Here is a 25,761-nt window from a genome sequence, read left to right on the forward strand (position 1 = left end):
TCCGTTTCGAAAGGAAATTGTTCCAGTAATTAATATTATGCGAATGTCAACAAATGCAAATTAACCACGTATCGTGTACCCCATTAGTATGTTGTAGATTTACATCATTGCATTACAAATGCTAATGTAATTGTTCTACCGGTAGTTTGGCAAGAATTTCTGTCACGGGGTAATTTTGCAACACTGTACGGTGTAGTAAGATTTCTGAATTTAAAATTTGATTTTAACAAAGCTGTAAAAAAATATTCCAAATTTTTACATCAACAATATGTGGACAAATTGGATTTTCAAATGAGAAATAAAATACGTGTAAAGTTGATTGTTTCGCATAATTGGCTCGGTACTTATAAAATTCAATTTTTTTAAATATTTTTTTTCACACGTTTAACATCAAAGAATGGAAATATATTAAAAAAAAATAATAATCTTGTCGAATTCTATGTTAAAAACAAACAAAAGTTTTCCTTCGATATTATTTTGTAAAGTCAATAATTTGTAAACGTTGGGCATTTAGATTTAGAAAATTGATCAGTTCGTTTCATCAATGAAATTATATTCAATTCAAATTTTATTAACATCGTAAAATTCCAAGAATGGTAGAAATTGCAAATAATTCGATTATTTCACTATACAATTTTTGTTTACTTTATACAGTTTATAATATTTAAATTTTTTAAATATATTTCTAAATCACTCGGTTAATTTATAGAAAAATCGCCTTTTTTCCGTGTGAGCAACATTTATCTGTTTCGGAGATAGAAAGATATGAAAGTGAAACCTCCAATCACGCGTATCTTAGAATAAAAATGATAATACTCCAAATTATGCAACGTATAGTAAAATTCTCAGAAATACGTGCAGTAATATAACCTACTTCCATTACAGGAAACAGATGTCGCAGTCAATCAATCATTGTCGTACGTATTACGTTATCTTCAAATATCGTAAATCGTTTGTCAGCCATTGGCGTAGTCATTGAGGAAACAGCTCGTCTATTTCAATATTGAAGACGTATCATCGATTTTCTTACAAAATTTCGTGCACGTTTGTAAAGCTTGATAAATAAATTTTAAAGAAACAAAAACAATTTATTAATTTTATCATGTATCTTTATTACATTAACAAATGTACATATTCATGCCCCTATACACAACCCGATTGTACAAGTTTGATTTGTGTCACGGTGAAGCATTTCTGAAGACGGATTCTTCTATGGCAATCTCTCTTCTTATGGGAAATTAAAGGCGCAGGGAAATAATAATATTCTGTGTAACGCGTGTGTTATTTGGATGCAACCTGTTCACCTTAATCTATTTTCTTAAGAGCAAAATAAAGCGACCATGAGTTCCAAGTTATTCTGCTAAGAAATATTGATAAAAAAAGGAAAAAAGAAAGTTAATCGAGTAAAAATGTATGTAAACATATTTAACACTAAAGAATGTACATAAACTATTACGCTTTGTCTACGTTCGGCTGTACATGGAAATATGATACATAGACAGTAAAATTAAATAAATGCAATAGTAAGACGATTTTATCAAATTTTCTTGACAAGGAAAACGATGTAAATTGGTCTCAGAGTGTGAAAAATAGTTTGCGACCAAAGGAAAACATTGAGCTATCGACATTTTCTATTTAAAAAAAAAGAAAATGAATTGAAAATATCTATTTACATTAATGTTCGTTAATTAATTTGTCTAGTGCAATTGCAATTGTTTATTACAGCAACATCTCGTTTGGATCAAATTTCTTTCAGTAAATGAGTCCAAAGAATCTATTCTTGTACGAGATGTCGACCGTTTGTTGGCAAAGAAATAGCAGAGAATCTTACGTATTGTCACTGAAATCGTGCACATATGTTTATGAACAAACACCATGACGAATTTGAACAAACTACGACTTCCATTTCTTCACTAGAAATTACTTTTACGATCTAGAAAAGGCATGTAAGAAACTTCGATGTTCGAGTTACAGAATTCTAGAAAAAGTGCTGCTCCTCTGGACAGTATTAAAAATATACTTCTGGGGTCATATTTCAAGGTAGCTGCAGAAAATGAATGCACCACAGACACTCAAGATGATCAGTATAATGACGAACCAGAATGGCAGTGTGTCTGTAATGAAAAATATTCTTTAGAATTATTCGTTCTCCTTAAAAAATGTTTAATTACAAAATATACTTACGTCTAAAGGGTATGCTATGTATGCAGATTTTGTTATCTACAGAAATGCTAACGACAGCCGTTTCGGTGTTACTTGTAATTGCCGGACCGTCCAATTTAGTTGGTAAGAATTCTAGACCAGTCACGAACATGCTGTGTGCACCAGGCACGTGCAAAGCTCTCCTCAAACTGAATGCAACATATATGTCAACACTACCAGAGAACATTGTTCCAACAGCCACAAATTTCCCATCGTCTGACACTGCCAGAGCAGATAGAGTTTCTTTGTATGGAACTGATTTCACTATACTTGCAGAATCGATGTCCCACATCTGCAGAAAACTAGTTTTCATTGCATTAGAGAGCATGAACAATTGCTTTTTTGATTTATCATCTTCTAATTTTCGAAATCTGCATCTTTTGTACATGTACTTCAAACCATCTGAAGGTGACCAGGTCAATTCCTTGTCTTTTGTGCCACTACTCACATTCCACAGAAAAGCTTTGCCATCTTTTGCAATGCTCACAATTGACATACCATCCGGACTAAAATCTATATCGTCGATTTCGTTTGTATGTGCTTCAAGATCGTGCAATTTCTGTAACTGTGGAAATTTCCACAATCTCACATGACTATCCGTTCCACCAGTGGCCATGACTTTTCCATTTAAACTTATTCTAATGATCCTCTGGAAGGGTTCGTCCTCACTATTGACAAAAATTTGTATTCAAAACTTGGTACATTAAATAAAAGATAAAAAATGATAAAAATATTAAATGTCTTATAGAATTTTAAAATATAATCACCTAAAATCTGTCTGTACACTGTCAGCTGGCTTCACTTTCAGCTGTAATTTTTTGTTTTTAATATTGCAATTGTCTTTAATTTCCTCTATCCTTTCCTTGAAAGCAATATTTTCCTCCACTTTTTCTGCATTTTTCCTGTACCTGAGACCATCCTTAACATTGTTGCTAGATCCTTTAGTGATATCTCCGTTCTCAATAGTTATTACTTTAGTATTCACATTGTACAGCTGACAGTGACTCTCCTGACCAGCTGCGATCCAGGTTCGTTTGCCATCTGTGTAAGTTGTACAATTCATGACAACACTAGGACCTGTTTCATGCCTGGTCACTTCTTCGGCAATAAATTGTGTTCCATCGTGAGATAATTCATATACTTCCTGTAAAACAGAGAGAGTCCTTTAAAAATTGACTTCCTTTCACTGATTTGAATTGGTTTTCAAAATTATTTTTTCAGCAACAAGAAATTTTTATAAATACTCACAAAACCATTGGCCACCCCTGTTTTCGAAGAACCTCCACCGCCACCGACAAGAATATGCCTGCTTGTCAGCATCTGCAACGTGTACAGGGGAAAGTTCACCCTCGCTAGGAGGCCGCAATTGTTTCTTCTGGAAGGCATGCTGGCAGAACAATTGCTTCTCCAATGTGAACGTTCCCGGTCTCGTTGCTGTCACCGAGACAGGTCTCTATTGATAGTCAAGGACCGTGACTAGCTAGAAAACCAGGCACCCGTCGAGTTTCCCCATCACGTAACGAAATATCTGTTTTTATCGAACATCGTACATCCAAAACGCGTCCTAGCACGTCTAACGGACACTGACACAATCTGATCCCTGCGTGAACGGCGACAAAACAGCGATGAACACGTATTCAACTCATAGTCTAGTTCAGAAACGCGCCGCAAGATGACTATGGTATTATTTTCTAGGTGGCCAATGTTTTGTAGTCAACTTCAGTTCGATCTGTTAGAAAATTGCCTGAATCCAAGCGAAAAGTTTTGGTCACTCAAGGTCAGTTCCACATTTTGATTGTAATTAAATATACATTTTGAGTACGTCACGAAACTAATAATTTTTTTTACAAACTTTTACCAAGTTTATCAACTCTATTCATTGTACTAAGTTTGCAACTCTGGGTATATTATTTGTATTGTTATTCGATTTTCTTTGTTACTCCTTCGTAAAGATATTTGGAAATTAAATGATTCTTTTATTTTCAGTAATTCGGTGTTAAAATAATCAATGTAACGATAGTTTTTATCAGTTGTCTTAGTTTATAAGATTGTGCAATATGACATTTGACTACGACGTTTGTGTTTGAATATTTGAAGTGCGCGGGTATTGGCTCTGGCTAAGTTTCAAAAATTTTCTTATCATATAAGTATTACTCGAATATCCGAAATGGAATGTCAGATATATTTTTATAACTAGGACCACAGTCTTGGGAAAGTAAAGTCTAGAATCTTTTGTCTTTCTCTAATAAATACAGTACTACAATAGTAGCAGTGAACTTCAGGAAGTCCGTATACGGCAAGATGGCTGGTGCCATAGTTCGTTGTTTTCAGGTCCCAAGGAGACAATTAGGTAAGTTTTGACGTTAATTTGTTTCTAACGTGTACAAAGTGTTCAAATGTTCGAAGTAAATGATGCCGCGTAAAACGGCGACGTTTTGTTGTTTCAAGAATTGAATAAAATTCCTTAATTTTGCGTTGTCGTATAGACAAGGTTATGTAATTTAAAGAGAAAATTCGTTCACTTTTAAGGTTTCCTTGGAGCGACTTTAAGCAACCAACAGCAGCGAACGCTTGCCGATGCCGCACCAGAAGGAAAGGTACATTGATCTTGTTTCTCTTAAGATTTCGTGATGTCGCGACATACATTTAAAACGCCTATTCTGATACCATTTACAGAAAAGGGGTGGACCCTTGGCTGATCAGGACCGTATCTTCACAAATTTGTACGGCAGACACGATTGGAGGTTAGCAGGTGCTCTGCAGAGGGGAGATTGGTACAAAACTAAAGAAATCATAGACAAAGGTGCTGATTGGATTATTAATGAAATCAAGGTCTCAGGTCTGAGAGGTCGTGGAGGGGCTGGTTTCCCATCTGGTATGAAATGGTCTTTTATGAATAAGCCATCCGATGGAAGGCCAAAGTATTTGGTAGTCAATGGAGATGAAGGAGAACCTGGTACCTGCAAAGATCGTGAAATTTTACGTCATGACCCACATAAGTTGGTAGAGGGTTGCCTCATTGCTGGTCGTGCAATGGGAGCTTGTGCAGCTTACATCTACATTCGCGGAGAATTTTACAATGAGGCATCCAATATGCAAGTGGCCATTGCCGAAGCTTATCAATCTGGTCTTATTGGAAAGAATGCTTGTGGTTCGGGCTATAATTTTGATATCTTTGTGCAACGAGGAGCTGGAGCATACATCTGTGGAGAAGAAACAGCTCTTATCGAATCTATTGAGGGAAAACAGGGAAAGCCTAGACTAAAACCACCCTTCCCAGCTGATGTTGGCTTATTCGGATGCCCCACCACTGTTACTAATGTCGAAACAGTTGCTGTGGCTCCTGTATGTATTTTAAGATATATGCATATATAAGGAGTTTATTTCTAAAATTAAAATTTTTGTATATAGACAATTTGTCGACGAGGCGGAGCATGGTTTGCGTCGTTCGGTCGTCCACGTAATCATGGGACTAAATTGTTCAACATCTCAGGTCATGTGAACAATCCATGCACTGTGGAAGAAGAAATGTCCATTCCTTTAAAAGAACTCATTGAAAGGCATGCAGGAGGAGTAATTGGTGGATGGGATAATTTGCTGGGTGTGATCCCTGGTGGATCTTCTACTCCTGTTATTCCCAAAAGGTACTAAAATAAAATTAGAGACAGACCTAACCTAACCTAACCCTCTTTAATCACATCAACAATTTACAGCGTCTGCGATACAGTGTTGTTGGATTTTGACGATCTTGTCAGGGTACAAACTTCCTTTGGTACAGCAGCTGTGATTGTAATGAACAAGCAAACCGACATCATCAAGGCCATCACGCGTTTAATCAGTTTCTACAAACACGAATCTTGTGGACAGTGTACCCCTTGCCGTGAAGGAATCAGTTGGATGTTCAAAATTTTGAAGAGGTATTTACTTAATCCAACTTTAGAATATAAATGCTCGAAGGGTACTGAAAATATGTCTTTTTTTTTAGGTTTGTGGAAGGAGAAGCTGAACAGCATGAGGTAGACATGTTGTGGGAACTAACCAAACAAATTGAATTGCACACTATCTGCGCCCTAGCGGACGGTGCTGCGTGGCCAGTACAGGGTCTGATCAGGCATTTCAGGCCGGAAATAGAAGCGCGCATTCAGCAGCGCAAACAAGCCGTTTCCAATTAAAAAATTTAAGGTAGAGACTAGAAAAGCCGAATTACCCATGTTTCTTACATGTCGAATGTGCGAAAGGAAGAAAGTGCGAATTGTATAAATTGTATAAGATTTTATATTTATTTTCAGTGTACGTATGTGCGCGGTGTAGTTACATTTCGTCTGTAATTGCGTCGGACCCAAGTTAAATCTTGATGGTTTGACGAATAAAACGTATAAAAATGAAATTTTGTGCCATTATGTGTGCGCGTTCCGTACGAACAACGTGTCCACCTATTCCTGGATATCATTGGTGTATTTGTACATAGCAATAGAAGAGAAAGTAGAGGAGTGTCGTGTCCTCGGAAACATTTGTGCGATTTTATTGGTTGAAATTTTAACAATTTTTTCAGAAAACGATTCTTTTGCGGTGTGTAGTTTTTCTTGAATTTGTATATTGTTGTTGAATAGAAGGCAATATTTAATTGATTTTTTTGTACATTATGTAAATTTAAAAATAATGGTTTTTCAAGGTTGAAGCGTCGGGGGTTGGATCGATCGAGGAGACGAGGTCGGAATAAGAATATCGAGCAAGGCATATACCGAACGATACTTTGCATTTATTCGTCCATTATACAAGAAAAAATTCTCTAGCTCTAACGTTCCGCTGACTACAGTACAGATAATAATGTCGCTCGGATACGGTACAATGTGCGTATACAATATATATGTATATCGTATACAATACAAATATATATATATGTATATACATACAAAAGCGCTCGCTCGATTCACAGACCGATGTTTTTTCTCTCTGTTGCCATTTTGATCGGGACTGTCTTTTAGAGTTTCGTTCCTCTTTTGTTTTTCCATTTTTTTTTTGTGTGTTTTTCTTTTGTCAATATCAAGTTAGTTTACTTAAATAAAATTAAGCTAGCCATTACATTCGGAATAACTTGCGCTCCCGACAAGATATCCCGGTGAGTTAGTAAGCGCACACACTGTCTTTTATGATAGGTCCGTTGTTACGTTATCTCCCTCCTACCTCTATATACCTAAAAATCTCTGTCCACCTCTCTCTGTTTTGCGTCTCGCTCTTAATCGTGAGGGGCAACGGGAAATGTATAGATAACCTTGAATATCTCATCCTCATCGTTCGATCAAATTGATTATCGCCTTATTGCCTTATTCTTTATTCAGGTTTCGCGGTTATTACAAAGTGTTCATAGAAAAGGAGGTTTTTGTTCCCTTCGCGTAATCTCGTTGGCTACCATCAATCTCGTAATCCGTTTACATGGTATAGTAGAACGTTGATTACATTTGACAGGGTCGCCACGAGATACTGGTACACGAGTACAAGCGTGAGCCAAAGACGCTTCACCGGGTGACAAGTTTGATTTGGTTTTAGCAAAAAATTTTACACGATACAGAAGAAGGCAAGAATTATTGCGATATACGGAACATTAACTCCGTTCGAGTGGCGCCATCTTTGACCCATTGCGTGAACGTACTGTCACACATTAAAGGGATCTACAGTCAGGTTGAAAAAGAACCTACTTGATCGATGGTTGGCGAAGTTGGATTCTAATATTCCAGGCACCTCAAGAGAGTATCAATTTTAATTCGACATTAATTTTCACTCGTATTCAAGGTCTTAACGATCTCATTTTTGTATTCGTGAACTAAGTAAATAAATGTTTCATCAAGTTTTGATACTGTTATACGCGTTATGCATATATTTTATTGCTACAGTCGAGTCAAACTCAATTAGCCGCTCAAGGTCACTTTCTTTACTGCAAATCACGCCATACACACCATTCTATACTCTTAGAGAATATTAGTTCGCCGCTCTATTCGAAAGACAGAGGGCGTGATTGTGCCAAACGGCGAAAAATATAACAGTGAGGTTAAATAATATGGTGGGGATAACTTGTATCGACCTCAAGTGGCCAATTGATTTCGTTCCGATTATAGTATCTACGAGACTCGATACATCTGGTTACTACTTAAACGCCCAATAAAAACTGCGTACATTTTTGTGCGACACTACAGTCAAAACGACATGAATTGACCGTTCAAGGTCACCGAGGTTCCTTCGCCGTATCGTTTGATTCTCTATTCTTCATAGTGGAGTCACTCCTTAGTGTTATGGTGGGGGTGAACCTCGATGACCTCGAGTGACTACATTGATCTCATTTGAACTTCAATAAACAAAAACACTGATACATTAGTCAATTTTCAAACAAGTGATTAAAATGGTGTGCATTTCCGTTAGATACGGAAATCAATCAACTGCTCAAGGTCACCGAGGTATCCCCACCACACAATTTAATTCTCTCCCTTTCGTAACGGAAACACTCAATGTTACGGTGTGGGTGAACCTCGACGACCTTGAACAACCACATTGGTCTTGTTCGGATTACAGTGTCATGGTGGATGGTGGACATCGACTGTCCACGTGTTATGGTGGATGGTGGTCACCGGTGACCTTGAGCAGCCAATTGATTTCGCACCGACTGTAGTAAACGCAAACTCTTCCACCGTATGGTAGATAGTGTTTCCCTCTATCGGGATAAGTTTCGGTAGCATTTCCCTCAAGTGTATTCTTTTTTTCAGCCGGATGGTAGGTCCCTGTTTCCCGTCGCCGGTCACGGACAATCCGGCACACGATAAAACCTTATGTATAGCCCCGCTGGAGAAGCCGAACGTGACTCGTAGCAAAATAATGTACGACCTTAATCTTCGTTATTTCACACTCGGTTCGATTGTACTTGTTGCAAGTCCCTGCCGCTACGCCGCGGTTGGTTCGGACGCGCTGGAACAAGGTACACGTACACGATATGGTTGAAGTGAAGCTCTCTGTCTCTCTCTCTGTCTCTCTCTCTCTGTCTCTCTCTCTCTCTCTCTCTCTTGCCGGACGCGCTCGCTCTTTGGCATGATCGTTGGCTATCCTCTGGCAAGATCACGCTTATCGTCGGAGACCCCTGCCGCTGGACCTGCGCCACTATTTAGTTTCCTGTATATGTGTATGTGTATGTATATATATATATAATCAGCCATAAAAATAGACGCGTTTCTATTGCAGTTTCCTACGACAGCCCCCTTTGCCTGCGCGGCTCTCGAGGATGATCACTGAACGCCAGTCGACGACGATTACTCCTTTGTTTGGTTAACGACTCTCTGCACTCCGGTTACGAAAGGACACACTCGTGAACGGTGGCTGGTTCGGTTCGGTTTGAGACGTTCGTTGGGCAAGTAAATCGGTCGAGTTGACGAGAGACGAAATCAATAGCCCCGTGATGGTGATCGTCGATGCTCCGCGCGACGCAACGTCGTCACGTTTGTTCTCGTTGGCTCGCGAAATCCGCGTACAAGAAGGGTAGGTGATTTACGATCGAAGTACGAGATCCGTCTATGAGTCCAATTGCTGAAGCGTGTCGATGAACCCCCGACTGGCAGAGCAGAGTTTCGAGGTCTCGATTGAAAGAACAGATGGAACGTAACGCGAGACTGTAGCTACATCGATGATAGATCAACTTCGAAAGAAGGAGAGACAGAGGGTAGGCAATGTTTTGGATAATTGATTTTCGTAAGTGCGGGGAACAGTGTGACCTATATCGACACTGCTTTACCAGTCGACGGTTCCTAGAATCGGGTAGGGGGTGTAAAAGAAGCTGGAAATTAGTGTCCAAGAGTCGAGAGTAGTCCCCTGCCTCGGTTCTCGAATAGAAAATTCATGAAAGTAGCTTGCCCGTAGGCTAGCTACCCTTCGAGATCTGAGGCGGCCAATTTCGTCCTCGACACGCGGCCATAGAAATAGAAAGGAGCGTAAGCCTCTTCTCGTTCTTGTCCACGTCATAAATGAAGAATACGAACGATACGATCCATCTCGGCTACCGCGGCTGACGGTTGCATCAATCTTCTCTCGTGCGCTCCGGTGACAGTGACTTTTCGACCGACCCGTTTATAGAACCAGCTGGAATCGTTCCATCGTCCCGTACCAGGCTGACGGTTTGACCTCTCGTGTGATCCTCCGCGGGACAATGAGTGGGAATACCTCCCCGATTCGAATCCATCGACAACGCATGAACCCAGAGCCAAATCAGTCGCCGAAGCGTACGTATCTAGCTCCCTCGTTGCTCAACAGCTGTTAGGACCCTGGCGTGGACCTGGGATGGGGGGATTCGGGAGAAATTCGAAGTACAGTAACGTCTCCGTACGTGGCGGTATTCCGGGACAGCTCAGTGCCAGTTACAGAAGAGTATACGATTCTCAATTAGTGAAAACGATCGTTCCAACATCGCTATCCCTACTCTCCATGTTGAGTAAAGATAGGTAACTGTTAGTTACAAAGTAGCAGGGATGCCAGGTTACCTGTTACCGTACAGCTACTGGTTAGAATTCCTCTTACATCACCGAAGGGAGGCCTCCTTCTCTACTACTCTTGTTCCAGCAAATGGTATGGAAGTGCTGTATCAGAGGGGTAGCAGGAAACCTGGCATCCCCACAAGAGTAGTCTTTGCCACTTGTAGAGTAGCAGGGATATCAGGTTCTCAGCTACCACGCAGCGATTGGCTGGAATTTTTTCTTACATCACCGAGGGAAGGCCTTTGGGTCTCGTTTCCTCTCTACTTTTCTTGTTCCAGCCAATGGCATGGAAGTGCAATGTCAGAGCAGTAGCAGGAAACCTGGTATTCCCACAAGAGTAGTCTCTGCCATTTGCAGAGTAGCAGGTATGTCAGGTTCTCTGCCACCACATAGCGATTGGCTGGAGTTTTTCTTACATCACAAGTGGAAACCTTTGGGAGTTTGTTCCCACATAGTTCCTTCTACTTCAGTTCCAGTCGATGACACGAAAATGCTGAGTGATAGCAGAGGACCTGGTAACCCCAACGGAGTAGTCACGAACTGCCACTTACGGAGACATCACCGCAACCGGGACAGGTTCGTCTCTCGGTGCCTCGGAATCGGACGCAGACACCTGGCGCGGACACTCGGCTCGTCGATGACCAACGTCGAGGTCTCATCGCGAGTCCAGCGACCCGGTCGCAGGGGTGGGGTACATGTACGATGGTCGAGATCGCTCGCTGGCGGATGGAAGGCACGGGGTAAGGATATCAAAAAGGGGTACGAAGGGTGATGACAGCTCGTCCGCTCGATGATGGTCTCCCGAACCGGAACTATCGGTCCTCCTCGACCCAATCGCTGGCCGCCCACGCGGGGAGCGGAGTCTCGTACTCCCAGCCGGGGCCGCAGTAGCGCCACGCGTGAAGATACATCACCAGATCGCAGGGCTTCGGGTCTCTGTACTTCACTTTGCACTCGTAGCAGTGCGGGTCGACCGTCATCTTGTCGTTCGCGAAGCTGGAATCAGGCGGCTCCAAACCAGTCTGGGTGCCCACCGTCACCTTCAGCGACGGTTCCTGTTGTTGTTGTTGCTCCTCCTCGCCCAGACCAGGTGTCGATGACGGCGACGAGCCGTCCTTGTCGTTGCTCAGCACACGGTCCTCCATGTCCAGCTTCGGCTTGAACAGACTCATCTCCGAGTCACCGTCCATCCCCAGCCAGTTCTCCGCGTTGTGGATGCTGATCAGGTCCTTCACCAGTTCCTCGTCCGTTTTCCCGATGTTACCACCCTTACCCTTTTGCGGCCCGAATACTACGTGGTTGTAGAGTGGGTCGTTCACCACCGGGTAGCCCAGGAACTGAAGGTGCACGCGGATCTGATGCATCCGGCCAGTTTGGGGCTTGCACAGCACCACAGACGACTTGCCGTTGTAGCTGAGACGCTTGAAGGGGGTCACGCAGTCCTTGCCCTTCTCGGACACCTTGCACACACCGATCTTGTAGGACACCACCTCGATCGGCTCGGAGCAGACCACCTCATCCTCGGGGAACTCACCCTCCACTCGACACACGTACTGCTTGTGAACCTGGAATTGGAGAATTTTTGGGGTTAGCTTTGGGGCAGACTTTCGTAGCTAGGGTTCTTACAATCGATGGTAGGGGACTTGGAGGTAGAGTGGAAAGGTTGAGATTAATTATGATTGGCAGGCTGAAATCTCGACTGAGTAGTAATCTAACCTAACTTTTTTTTGAATCAAACTTACCAGAAGTATATCGTTAACTATTGGGTTGTTCGGAAAGTCATTTCGTTTTTTTTTTTTTTGGTGAAAATGAAACACGATTTTTTTAGAGTATAAACATTTTATTAAATTACATATTCTCCATTTTGGAAAACGAAATTACTTTTCGAACAACCTAATAGTTTGTATAAAGAGTATTTTTGGTACTAAGAGCACAAAAAAGTGTATCCTTTCGTACAAACGAGAAGGATTTTTGAGTTGCAAATAAATCGAATAGTTTTCTTCAAATATATTGTTGTATAGCATTAGTTTTCTATTTCATTTTTCTAAGACGCAACTTCTTTGTGCTACTAACAGATGGCAGTAACTAACGGCGGCCATTTTTGCAGTCTTAAACACACTTCTGGCTGAAGTTCGCGCCACTTTGACTCGAGATCCTACAACTAATAACGAGGCTTCCAGTACTGTGAGGGACGAAGTTTCAGGTGACGTCTATTTAAGTTACCAAAAGTCAAAATGGCGTTGCTCGTACTTTCAAGAGACAATTTGTATCGATTGTTTCATTCAGCCCTTGAGACTCTAACCTTAAGTTAAGGTAATAATTTTGATTTCATATGACTAGTGAACTAGGAAACTATATCCTAGTACGAGAACTATATTCCAGTACGAGATCTACACTTTAGTATGAGATCTATATTTTAATACAAGAACTCATTCAATCTTTTAATAAACTGCATTCTAAGTGAACCTTTAGCCCAGATGACTGAGTAGGTTCTATCAAACCTATCCATTCCTCTATTTTATATTTCAAAAGAATTTTGATTATTCTATCCATTTCTCGTGACAGAGTACCTCCAATGATAAACACAGGTTTACCCTATAACCCCAATTCCAAGTGAACCTTTAGTCCAGGTGACTGAGAAGGTTCTACCAAACCTATCCATTCCTCTATTTTATATTTCAAAAAAATTTTGATTATTCTATCCGTTTCTCGTGACAGAGTACCTCCAATGATAAACACAGGTTTACCCTATAACCCCAATTCCAAGTGAACCTTTAGTCCAGGTGACTGAGTAGGTTCTACCAAACCTATCCATTCCTCTATTTTATATTTCAAAAGAATTTTGATTATTCTACCCATTTCTCGTGACAGAGTACCTCCAATGGTAAACACGGGTTCACATTATTTTCACAAGTCGATGAATTTCCACTACCCAATTTGCAGAGAGCCTGTACAGGTCTGAACAGAACTCGGATGATTTCCAATTCAACACCGACGTTCCCGATACTTTCACGAGCAGGTGTCCAACCACAAATTGATTCTAATGCATCGCGACAGTTTCTCCCTAATGGTGTCTTTTCTCCATTCGAACGAAGGCATTCTGGGATCTTGCGTTCCATTCGTGAACCTCATCATCGTCGTTTGAAGATTCAGTAGAAACTTCGATCGTTCTCGATCGGTTTCCCTCGCATACCAACGTTACGAAACGAACCTGTCGGTTTCTTATTTGGTGCTCCATCTGCCTCGCCTTCTTCGGCGTCCTACCGAAAAGGAGAATACCACTGGTCAGTCTGTCCAGCCTGTGGATCGTCCTGAGGTTCTTCAGATTGTACTCCTTCGCCAGGATGAAGACGACGGTGTTGTGCCGGTATCGTCCACACGGGTGCACCTGGAATCCCAAGATTTGATTTCATTTATTCATCGTGAGAACCAGAAACGAAAGTTTGAAGGAGGGGACTGTGATGAGTTAGAAAGGATTGCGATATCGATGCTACCGTATACCGAGTGGAAACACTTTAAAAGAAAAGCAGAGTAAGCTGGAGCGGGAAAGGATTTCCTTGTGTTTCTGAAGCCTGGTTTCGAGACATTCGGCCAATTTCGTGAAACGCATACCGCTCGTTCCTTTGGCCATTAGTAGGTCGACCGTCTTCAACTTTTGAGATACGAGCGACTTGGAAGTTCTTCGAAATCTACGTACAAATATCTGAAAATCGTTATTCGGTCTCGTTTCCGTGGACTCTTGGAGGGTTTGCAATTTTATCGAGGATATTCTTCTCGGTCGATTCGAATTGTTCAAACAATGGACAACTCGAGCAGCTTTGGTCTTGTAACTTTTGTACTCGTTCTACTGTAAAGAGATCTAAGAATTAATTTAACCTTTTTAGATGTGACGGTCGTATAGGATATACTTCTTTTTTTTTGTATTCGAATATTCGAACATTTCGATGATTCGAGTATGCGACGAATATGATTCAGATATTATTCGAATACGTGTCTGAGTAATCGTAGTATTTGTACAATTTAATGTGAACTGTTCGAGTTGTTTTGAGTTGAAAAAACTACATACTGTTTTAATATAATATTCGAAAGATAATATTCGCATACTCGTACATTCGAATATTCAAATATTCGAGTATTCGATAATTCAGACATTCGAGTATTCAATAATTTAGATATTCGAGTATTCGATAATTCAAATATTCGAGTAATCGATAATTCAAACATTCGAGTATTCGATCATTCAAATATTCGAGTATTCGAGTATTCGATAATTTAACTATTCGAGTATTCGAAAATTCAGATATTCGAGTATTCGATAATTCAAATATTCGAGTATTCAACAATTCAGATTTTCGATAATTCAAATATTCGAGTATTCGATAATCAAATATTCGAGTATTCAATAATTCAGATTTTCGATAATTCAAATATTCGAGAAACGATATTCCATTACTCAAATATTCGAAGTTTATTCGTGGCATTCGTACACTTATAAATTATTCGAACAGACACCTATTTTTAATAGCCTCCATTAAATGCCAACATAGTTCTTGGAGTAATATTTTCGAACTGCGTGTACAATGTTGTAATCTTTAGTGATATTTAAACGCATCTCGAAGAATTTTTCAATCTTTATTAATTCCAGCGCTACGTGAATAATACTGCTACATTTTCTGCAATAACTTATAATCGAAATAAACTTTTACATGCCTTCGCCAAAGACTACTAAATCGAATTAAGAAATATTTCTTGTATCTTCAAAAGCAGTTGTAAAATAAAAAATTCTGAAAATTTATCAAAATTCTATTTCGAAACAGCTAGAAAAATAAAAAATGCTGAAAATTTATCAAAATTCTATTTCGAAACAACTGAAAAAATAAATAAAAATTCTACTTTGACACAGCTAGAAAAATAAAAAATTCTCAAAATCTTACTTCGAATCAATCGAAAAAATAAAAAATTCTCAAAATCTATCAAGATCTTACATCGAATCGTTTGAAAAACTAAAAAATGTTGAAAATCTATAAAAATTCCTACGAGATGCGTTTCAGCATTGCCAAAAACTCTAAGGTATAAAAGTTTCAGCGAGTCGAAAATTGTTGGTACAAAAAGTATCCCAGTTGGCACCGAACGAGCCAATAGAAAGATCGGTTCATCGGCCAAAGTGACCGCAACGCTCGAACCTGCAGTTTACTGGAAATTAAAAGGTGCGGCGTTTGTTCCATCGAATGAAATCCGAGCCTAAGCTCGGGCAATTCCATCGGGCCATTAGAATATTACCGTGGTCACGTGCAAACCGTCCGAGCAGAGTAACGACGCGTCGTGCACGTGCACACACGAGAACGCACCTGCAAACACGGTAGGTACACGCGATCGCGGCCGCGTGACACGACCCATTTCTCCCGGCCATTTGGAACAACAGAAAGAAAACCGATTGGCCCCCGACAAAGGGAAGCGATTCGACCGCCGCAGCGTTTGCTGGACCGATGTCGATGTACGTGCCCAGTTCTCCAGTTGTGGACACATAGGCTAATTCGGAACAGTCCATCCGAAAAACCGAGAGTTCGACCACCGACGAAAGAGGGATCGTTTCGCGTCGTTGAACGAGCCTTTAATAAATGATACGAGCTAGAGGGACAGGGATCGAGAAGGTAAGGTAGCCATGGAACACCCACGTGAGCCTTCGTAACCTAATGTTTCTTCGATACAATTTCGTTTCTCAAAATACAGGGACACGAATTTGATCACTTGAACGAGTGTTGGGTGACTACATAGGTAATTGATAGGGGATACTTGATGCGAAGAAATAAAAGGAAAAAAGAATTTTTTAAAGTAGATTCTTCGATTATTCGATGCAGTAGGGAGAAAAGGGTGATCGAGTAGGTTGGAAAATTAGGGGATCTGTTTCCTTGGGATAATTGGTAGATATGAATGTATATTTATCCGTCCCTTGTTATATCTAGGTAGGGATATTAATCTACTATTTTAGTCTGACATTTACTATTTCGGTCTGTGGTTGAGTGCCGTGCGTACTACTTGCAACCAAAAAGGACGAAGCACGCGAGGAAATTTAATAACGCGATGAAAATTTGTATATTTGTTGCTTGATATCGGGGAGAGTAGTGTTAGTGAATTGCTGAGGTTTTTACGGTGAAAATGAGTCCAAACACGACCTTATTCCGACTACTTTTAATTATACATTTTTTGAAAAATTTTTGAAGAATTTTTGAAATTTTTTTTGATGCATGTAATTCAAAGTAATGAGAATATGGTCGTGTTTGGACTCATTTTCATCGGAAAAGTTTCGCTGATTCGTTGATAATACTCTTGCGAAGATTTATTGAGAATATTGTTATTTTTATTCCTGATCGTAATATTTTTAACAGCAGTGGGAATTATTCGTATCGTCGAGAGATTACTACGTTGACTTGTATGGAAAACAATATTTTAATTGCCTGCAAATACAGAAAATATTTCAGGCAATAAAATAATGCGAAATATTCAATGTAACATAAAATTAGTTGTGATACTTGTTTTGTTAATATCATTGAGCTTTCTGTACACACGAGACAAGATTTTTTAAATATCTGAAGTTATTTGAACGATTTTGGGAAACAGATAAATACTACTGTAAATTGTTTTGGAGAAGTGGTGGTATAATTAATGACTTTTACGATATTTTCTATATTTGATTTAAAATGTTTCTTTTTTTTATTCCTCGACGCTTATTTTGTACCGTAGCGCTAGTAAATTAGTTGACTTAATTATAATGAGAAAGAGAATTAAAGGGAAATAAAAATGTTCTCAGGTCTTTAATCTCAAAGTAGAATAAGATCGTTCCTGGCCAGACGAGGGAAAATTTGCTTCTAATGGAAAAATTAAGGCGAATATGATCAAAGACGGATATTTTAAATGTAATATTAACTAATTTATCGACTAATCTGATTATCTAAAATTTCAGTGAAATTACAATCTCCTTGGAGTAAAAAATATTTGAAGTATCTTCAATTCCCAATCTCGATCTCTAATTTGCAATTTTCACAAGAATTACAACCTACACTCGACTTTTTCTAATTTTCACAATAATAAAATCTCCGTATAAAGCAATTCACAAAATCTTCGAACACATTTTCAATGATTATCAACATATCTAAATGTAATAACATTTCTCCAGAAAGTACACTATTAATAATAGGACAAATTCTAAAAGAATTATTTCTAAATTCAATAACACCAAATTCTCCATTGAAAAAATTCTTAGAAAACCTAATTATTTCTTAACAAATTAATCATCCTGCACGAAACTTGCAAGAATGTAATCAACATCGATCTGCTTCTCAGATCACATAAGTGTTCTCAAGGTTAGATGAGGAAAGGGCAAATTAATTTACAAGCACCATTAATTGTCTATTTCAATAATTGTCCACGAATATTATAAGGAAACACACCGTTAATAATTAAGTAATTTTAAAAAGAATTTTGAAACAGGTCAAATTGATACTTTTGGTAGTTCTAGTGTTAACGTTCCCATAAAAAGCTTTCACTCCATAACGAGGGAAGAGACACTTGTGGTCTATGGTAATTGAGTAATTATAAAAAGAAATTTGAAACAGTTTAAATTGATACTTTGGTAGTTCTAGTGTTAACGAGAAAAGAATTACTTGTGATCTATAGGGAATTGAGTAATTATAAAAAGAAATTTGAAACAATTCAAATTGATACTTTTGGTAGTTCTAGTGTTAACGAGAAAAGAATTACTTGTGGTCTATAGGTAATTGGGTAATTATAAAAAGAAATTTGAAACAGTTCAAATTGATACTTTTGGTAGTTCTAGTGTTAACGAGAAAAGAATTACTTGTGGTCTATAGGTAATTGGGTAATTATAAAAAGAAATTTGAAATAGTTCAAATTGATACTTTTGGTAGTTCTAGTGTTAACGAGAAAAGAATTACTTATAATCTATAGGTAATCGAGTAATTTTAAGAAGAAGTTCGAAACAGTTCAAATTTGGTAGTTCTAGTGTTAACGTCACTATAAAAAGCTTTCACTCCATGTCGAGAAAAGAAACACTTGTGGTCTATAGATTCGGGAGCTTGCAGATCCTTGGGAGGAACATAGCAATAAATTCGAAAGGACTTGTTTGAAGAACGACTCGTTCGGATATCCTTGGTCGTCGGTAGGAACTATTTAAGGCGTGAACGACAAATAAACGGGATAATAAACAGGAAGTAGCGGCTCGTAAAGACGCGCTGACAGTTGGCTGACAACGAGAGTCACTCGATTCCCCGGATAATCCTGTCTTTATTCTTCTCGTTTCTCGGTGAGTCTCCTTCTTTTCGTTCCCTATATGCTTGACCCAATCACTGTCGAGCCCCAGGCAAATATACAGGGTGGGAAAAAAACATGCAATACAATCGAGGAGGAAGTACGATTTTTCGTATAAAATAAATCGAAATTGTAAAATATTGTTCGGGAAGTCATTTCGTTTTTTTTTTTTTTTTTTTTTTAGTGAAAATGAAACACGATTTTTTTAGAGCGTATAAACATTTTATTGAATTAGATATTCTCCATTTTGAAAAATGAAATTACTTTACGAACAACTCAATATATATATTTCTTCCATTTTCTCGAAAATCGATTTCGAAAATTTGCCAAGAGATGAGAAACAATTAATTTTGGCAAATATTGGTTCTGGTATAATATTGTCCATTTTCCATCGGTCTTACAACCTTCTAACTGGTTGGAACTATTAAAGTTAGAACAGATAACATTAACCTAAGTAGAAATAGCGTGTACGGAGAGAAATGTTTGCCATGTTCCACTTAACCTCAGTGTACTTCATTAATTTCAAAAATCGTTTTCCACGGAAACGGAGCTTCGCGCGAATAAATTTTATTCCATACGTTCGATTTGTATTTACACGAAAAATCAACGTATGTTGCAAATTAAAATTAGAGTTGCAAATTCGTTAAACTTTGAAAACACTGTACTCACTGTAATCACAAAAGAATGTCTTACGAGCACATATTCGAGATTGTTTTCTTTTCAAAGTTATATTATTATTAAGTTATATTATTCAACTATTATTATTTTTTCATATTATTTCTTATCTAACGATTACTGTTCCATGACTTAACTTGAACAGTATTTAATAATATCTCTATACTTAACATTTTATTTGCGCGACGAAATCTATCCACCGATGTACAAGTTTCGAGGTTTGTAACTTGCAAAGCATTTACGGATTTGTTTCTGCGTATCCTCTTTCTCTAGTAACGTTTAAATCGTAATTAGTTTGTGAGCAATTCTCTTACGCAATTAATACTTCCAATATTATTGTCATCTCGAGATTTTTTACAATCGTAACAAGTAGAATACTTTTGTTCACTACTTATTTTAAGAACACCTTCTATATGTTGCGCCAACCCCCACTGTTCCGCCCTCGTCTTTTAGGTCAAACTATTTTTTATCACGTTAAGAGGCACTCGGGATGGACTTAATTTTTTAAGGCGATTGCTTCGCGGCGAGCATTGTTGTTCAGTGAGTCCCTCTTCTTTTTTTTTTCACGGACGATTGCGAAGTTAAGGCCGGCTCTGCGCGATCGAAAGAATTTGAATTTTAATGGGCGTGCAAGTTTCGTAAGTCGAGATTTAACGAAATGTCTTTTAAGCGGCATTTGACATTGTGACCGAGTGTATGAAGTGTTCAGTTACTATTGTCAGTTATACGAGTCTGAACGTACACATTTAATGCGGTATTAAAAATTAAAAGTAAAATGGAGGCGTATCTACACTGTTACGGGAATGTTAAATATTTAGAAAAAAGAAATTTCGTAAATTTTAACATATTATACCTTCGATATTTTAATATACATTTCTGCAACATTATGATTTCTAATTTATTTTCTACTCAGTGATATTTTCTTTCGAACGAATTTAGTAAGTTTTATTATCTTTTTTAAATATTTCCGACCTCGTCTGACAAACAATTTATTAACTAAAAGAATTTAATACACAAAGTTATCGAAACTCTCGTATTAAGAACAATGTTAGCTACTTTTGTTCAAGTGTCGTGTATTTAATTTGGAAAAAGTTTAAATCAAAATTGGTGTTCGATAAAAAAATAATACAATACTAATAATGTACTAATAATTATTCATTCATCTTTTCGCAAGAATTTACCTCCATAGTATACTATTCGATATTTATACAAAAATAACTACTCTAATCCTTGTCATATATTTCTTATTGTATTTCAAAACAACTCTTTTTTTCGTTGTCAAAGATCAACGAATAAATCGGTCGAAACGTTCGGTAATCAAGAACGAAATACTTGAATTGACATTATTATTTAATAATGGTAAATACAATTTGTGTTCGCTGGTAAATAATATATTAATTTGTCAGCGAATGAAATTAAACGAGTGGACGAATTAAATTCCAATTTGTAAGCTACAGTGGTCACGGAGACAGGAAAATTCGGGCGATCGAATATATCGTAAAATCTAATGCATACTTTTCAACGCGTTTCGGACCGAAACAAAAGACTGGGAAATAAAATTGGTTGGCCACTGTTTCTCGTGTAATTAAATGATCATTTTACGGTCGTGAAAATGTTTTTACGCCGATTAACTGAATGGACTGAATGGTAATTAAGCGTGACCCAAAGTTTTGCAACAGTTTCCCTTTGGCATTGGCTTCGTGCACGGAGACTCATAAATTAAACGAAGAACGGTAAACAAAAACTGGCTCGTGTCAAATTCTCTGCCGAATCGAAGTGACTTTGTTCGTTTTATTTGCGGTGTCTGTTGAATTTTTTACAAGTCGAATAAAACAGAAGAAATAAAATTATCTTGTTAGGTTTGCTCCATATTGAACAATTTGACAATAATCTTGGAATTCACAATTGTGTAATTAAAAATTGTCTTCGACGATTAATATGTACTTTGTTGACAAATGACTTTGCTTGTTTTATTTGTTGTGTCTGTTGAATTTTTTACAAGCCGAATAAAACAGAAGAAATAAAATTGTCTTGTTGGTTTGCTCCATATTGAACAATTTGACAATAATCTTGGAATTCACAATTGTGTAATTAAAAATTGTCTTCGACGATTAATATGTACTTTGTTGACAAATGACTTTGCTTGTTTTATTTGCTGTGTCTGTTGAATTTTTTACAAGTCGAATAAAACAGAAGAAATAAAATTATCTTGTTAGGTTTGCTTCATATTGAACAATTTGATAATAATCTTGGAATTCACAATTGTATAATTAAAAATTGTCTTCGACGATTAATGTATATTGCAGTAATCTTGATTTTTGAAAAATCGTTCGAACCATCTTAAAAATTTTGCATTTCATTTACATTCCGGATTATAAAAATTAGAAACAACTTTATTCGTTACTGTTCTGCTTTGAAATTTTTTTTCGATGATAATTTTCTTTTCTTTTTTTGTTTTTATATGTAAAATCTTTTCTTTTGTATTTTTTTGTATACGTTTGTACCTTTCTGTGTCTTTTCTTTTGTATCTACTTGTATAAATGGGCTTTCAAGCTGGTGAATAAACTATTATTATTATTATTTTATTGAAATATTGTCATTCTAAGTTTGATTCACAATTGATGTATAATACTCGTGCAAAAAGTTTAGAATCAACAATTAAGATTTTTGTTCCCAATCGAAATCCAAGATTTCAAATTTCTCTGACAATGTTTCACTAAATTTTCAGTATGACTTTCAAAGCTAATTTCAAAATTTTTCAAAAATTCAAGGAATACCTAATCACAATGTAGAATCAATACTTTCCACAATAACCAAAAGTTTCGAATCACAATCAAGAATTTCGTTCGCAATTAAAATCCAAGATTTCAAATTTCTCTGACAATGTTTCACTAAATTTTCTATATAACTTTCAAAGCTAATTTCAAAATTTTTCAAAAATTCAAAAAATACCTAATCACAATGTAGAATCAATACTTTCCACAATAACCAAAAGTTTCGAATCACAATCAAGAATTTCGTTCGCAATTGAAATCCAAGATTTCAAATTTCTCTGATAATTTCACTAATATTTTTAATATGACTTTCAAAAAGCTGATTTCAAAATTTTTTATACGTTAATCGTTAAATCGTTATACGTTAATGGTACCTTGCGCACAATTATCGAGACACAGACAGTGAACACCAGCGTGATCATTCTCAAAATTAGTTTCACATTAACTACATCTCGCGTTGTGAAATCTTCAACGATCTCGCGGTGACATTTCCATTGGCTGTCAGAGAGTCACTGATTTACCACGCTGGTGCAGCGAGCATGATGCACCGCTTCTAACAACAGCGTGCGCAAATCCCGCGTAATCCCCAACAATTTTAATCGTGCCTCTTTGAACGACACATCCACAATCACATCTAACCGAGATGTAATTTACACCAGCCATTACACGCACTGCCGTGAGCCAGTCTGTGATTTTCAATTATAACACGATTATGCCAGCGACGAAAGAAACTAATACCAACATACCGAGACGTCGAGTTAGCTAATACGCGCGACTTTATTTCGAAACGTTATGTAGTTGATTTATCGTAATTGGATTTCTAATCATCTACGTTGATCTTTTACGAGGTATTTACCAGAGAAAGAAACTCTTCATAAACCTCCTTGCATTTTTATGGTTTCTATTATTTTCGTCGTAGCATTTATAAGAACAGTGTACGATTAACAAGCGTGATGTATCGGTGAATAACACGAATGGGAATATTAGATGCACTTTTTTCTTTCCTTTAAGGAAACTTTGGAAATATTTTTTACAAAAACGGATTATTGTCAATACAAAAGTGTGTGTGTTTTTTTATATCGTAGATTATTGTGAAGATACACGAATGTATAAAAAATAAAAGAAGTATATAAATGAATATGTGATAAAGTTGCAATTAAAAATACCGTTAAAATCTATCATTTTTGTCCTACGTCCGGCAGGTCCTGGAGTTTATTACCTCGAATGCAATTTGCACGATTATAATAATTTCCGTATAGTAGTTAAATGTTTGATGTAACTTGGAGAACAGGTTTAAGCGAATGGTCCTCCAGAACGTATGTTTTCTAGAAATGTTATCTAAAAACGTATGTTCTCCCGCTCGAAGATCATAAAATTTAAATTCAATTTCTCCAGTTTCCATAAAAGTCTCTTTTGAACTCATCGTAAAGAAAAATTTATCGATTCGTTCCTATTTACGTTACTATTGAATTTACGAGACAAAGATAACAAAAAAATAACACTCGAAATTCCACTGTTACGAACTTCGTCATTTCTGATACTTTCTTCTAAATTTCTGTCACTGGAATTTTTTTATACAATTTTTTTTTACTGTAAACGAACGATGGTTACGTAGATCTAAGAACGAAAGAAACGACGAAATATTTACGTGAATATTCACGCGATCGTTGAAATTACCCATTCGTCGATAAATTTTGGTTAACGAGCAATAAAATGTTCAAACGTTTAAACAAGGATTCACGAAATAACAATGATTATAAAATGGCGCTTCGACGAGCGCGTTGCTAACGAACGAGAACGCGACAGAGTGAATGCATCGACTTGGCAAATGAGAAGAAAAAGAAGAAAAAATAAGGAATCCTGAGGAACGATGAGCGGGGGTGAGGATGGAGGGGGGTGGTTCTGCGAAATAACGCGAAGCGAACGTGAAACGAGGAGTCAGCGCGCAGAAATGCATTGCAAAATTGCCGCTCGATTATTCATAACGTTTTGCCACGTCCGGTTGAAGGTTACAGGAGTCGGATGATGAGTAAACGTAGCTCGACAAGGACACAAGGTAAGAAAAATTAGTAAAATACATTTACGAAGCGTGCGTGTGGTTAATTGCGAGCCAAAGCAACGGAAACTTACCGTGATGCAGTGAAGGTGCGAAGGAAAGACATGTGTAAACATTTTGCGGGGATTTCGAACGACGATTGAACGCATTGCTGCATATACTGCACCATCAAAAGTGCAACGAATATCGAGCTTTCGCAAAAATTCGATCACGGATGTTCCTAACCTGGGAAATATTTTTCATTCATAATTTAGTGTACTTTTCGTATTACATGGAAAATAATTTCTACGTGGAGAAACGTTAATTGAAAATTTTGAATATTATTCATTAGTATTGAATTTTTTCGAGTCTTCGAAATCGATATTTCTAAGCTGGAAACTGTTTTTCTCTTTGACCCATTATTTAGCGTACTTTTCGTATTCCATGAAAAATAATTTCTGCGTGGAGAAACGTTAATTGAAAATTTTGAATATTATTCATTAATATTGAATTTTTTCGAGTCTTCGAAATCGATATTCCTAAGCTGGAAACTGTTTTTCCCTTTGACCCATTATTTAGCGAACTTCTTGTATTACATGGAAAATAATTTCTACGTGGAGAAACGTTAATTGAAAATTTTGAATATTATTCATTAATATTGAATTTTTTCGAGTCTTCGAAATCGATGTTCCTAAGCTGAGAATTGCTTTCACTTTGACCCATTATTTAGCGTACTTTTCGTATTACATGGAAAATAATTTCTACGTGGAGAAACGTTAATTGAAAATTTTGAATATTATTCATTAATATTGAATTTTTTCGAGTCTTCGATTTTAAATTCGAATTATTTACAGTATTGTATTTTTTGCCCATTTATGATCAATTTCTCCGCGAGGGAAATTGAGGATGAATATATTTCATTTGTTTTCTATTATTGTCCTGGAACTTTTATTTATACTTTTAAATTATTAAGCTTCCGAGTTAGTGGATAACGATCGCGATTGATACGATCGTAATTGAAAAACGTTTAGTGAACTGTTCGAACCTGGTTCAGGAGGAAAGAAAATAATAAAAAAGAAAATAATTGAAATTTTTTTTTTAAGAACAAATATTCGAAAGTAGAATTATTATCACCGTTCTATCGATTGTCAAGGTAGCAAGTAATTTAGATATCTGTATTCAAATTACAATCGAGATGAAATTAATTGGCTGCTCAAGGTTACTTTTTCCACTATGAATTTTA

The 25,761-nt window shown here is 37.4% G+C and overlaps 3 protein-coding genes across 6 annotated transcripts in view; 1 reads left to right on the forward strand and 2 right to left on the reverse strand.

Moving 5' to 3' along the window:
• Positions 1–1,087: 1,087 nt before the first annotated feature.
• Positions 1,088–3,821, reverse strand: LOC143146752 (guanine nucleotide-exchange factor SEC12). Its single transcript, XM_076311353.1, has 4 exons — positions 3,451–3,821; positions 2,970–3,346; positions 2,185–2,870; positions 1,088–2,114 (listed from the first exon to the last, which is right to left on the reverse strand). Exons 1-4 carry the CDS (start codon positions 3,586–3,588, stop codon positions 2,029–2,031), a joined length of 1,287 nt encoding a protein of 428 aa, XP_076167468.1. The 5' UTR covers positions 3,589–3,821; the 3' UTR covers positions 1,088–2,028.
• Positions 3,822–3,942: 121 nt separating this feature from the next.
• On the forward strand, positions 3,943–6,589 carry Nd-51 (NADH dehydrogenase (ubiquinone) 51 kDa subunit). Of its 2 annotated transcripts, XM_076312741.1 has the most exons (8): positions 3,943–3,979; positions 4,458–4,552; positions 4,732–4,799; positions 4,879–5,547; positions 5,614–5,846; positions 5,916–6,119; positions 6,188–6,384; positions 6,492–6,589. In XM_076312741.1, exons 2-7 carry the CDS (start codon positions 4,504–4,506, stop codon positions 6,372–6,374), a joined length of 1,410 nt encoding a protein of 469 aa, XP_076168856.1. In that variant the 5' UTR covers positions 3,943–3,979; positions 4,458–4,503; the 3' UTR covers positions 6,375–6,384; positions 6,492–6,589. The 2 variants fall into 2 exon arrangements, with proteins under 2 accessions (XP_076168856.1, XP_076168855.1); XM_076312740.1 differs by having other exon boundaries at positions 3,944–3,979; positions 6,188–6,589.
• Positions 6,590–6,941: 352 nt separating this feature from the next.
• The window catches only part of LOC143147485 (pseudouridylate synthase RPUSD2), a 411,655-nt gene continuing 392,835 nt past the window's right edge, over positions 6,942–25,761 (reverse strand). For all 3 annotated transcript variants that reach the window (XM_076312737.1, XM_076312738.1, XM_076312739.1), the window contains 2 exons: positions 13,921–14,097; positions 6,942–12,274 (listed from right to left, as the gene is read on the reverse strand). In XM_076312737.1, coding sequence (XP_076168852.1) covers positions 11,522–12,274; positions 13,921–14,097 — 930 coding nt within the window. In that variant the 3' untranslated portion in view covers positions 6,942–11,521. The remainder of the gene's footprint in view (positions 12,275–13,920; positions 14,098–25,761) is intronic.

This window comes from Ptiloglossa arizonensis, chromosome 5, assembly GCF_051014685.1.
Source record: "Ptiloglossa arizonensis isolate GNS036 chromosome 5, iyPtiAriz1_principal, whole genome shotgun sequence".
Lineage (NCBI taxonomy): Eukaryota > Metazoa > Arthropoda > Insecta > Hymenoptera > Colletidae > Ptiloglossa > Ptiloglossa arizonensis.

Excerpts from the sequence above, each read along its gene's own strand:
- LOC143146752 (XM_076311353.1), bottom strand. The coding sequence starts at position 3,588 with ATGCCTTCCAGAAGAAACAATTGCGGCCTCCTAGCGAGGGTGAACTTT. Across the intron at positions 2,871-2,969 it reads AGTGTACAGACAGATTTTAG|TGAGGACGAACCCTTCCAGA; the intron begins GTGATTATATTT and ends TTTTGTCAATAG. Across the intron at positions 2,115-2,184 it reads ACATAGCATACCCTTTAGAC|ACACACTGCCATTCTGGTTC; the intron begins GTAAGTATATTT and ends TTTTCATTACAG.
- Nd-51 (XM_076312741.1), top strand. The coding sequence starts at position 4,504 with ATGGCTGGTGCCATAGTTCGTTGTTTTCAGGTCCCAAGGAGACAATTA. Across the intron at positions 4,553-4,731 it reads GGTCCCAAGGAGACAATTAG|GTTTCCTTGGAGCGACTTTA; the intron begins GTAAGTTTTGAC and ends TTCACTTTTAAG. Across the intron at positions 5,847-5,915 it reads ACTCCTGTTATTCCCAAAAG|CGTCTGCGATACAGTGTTGT; the intron begins GTACTAAAATAA and ends AACAATTTACAG.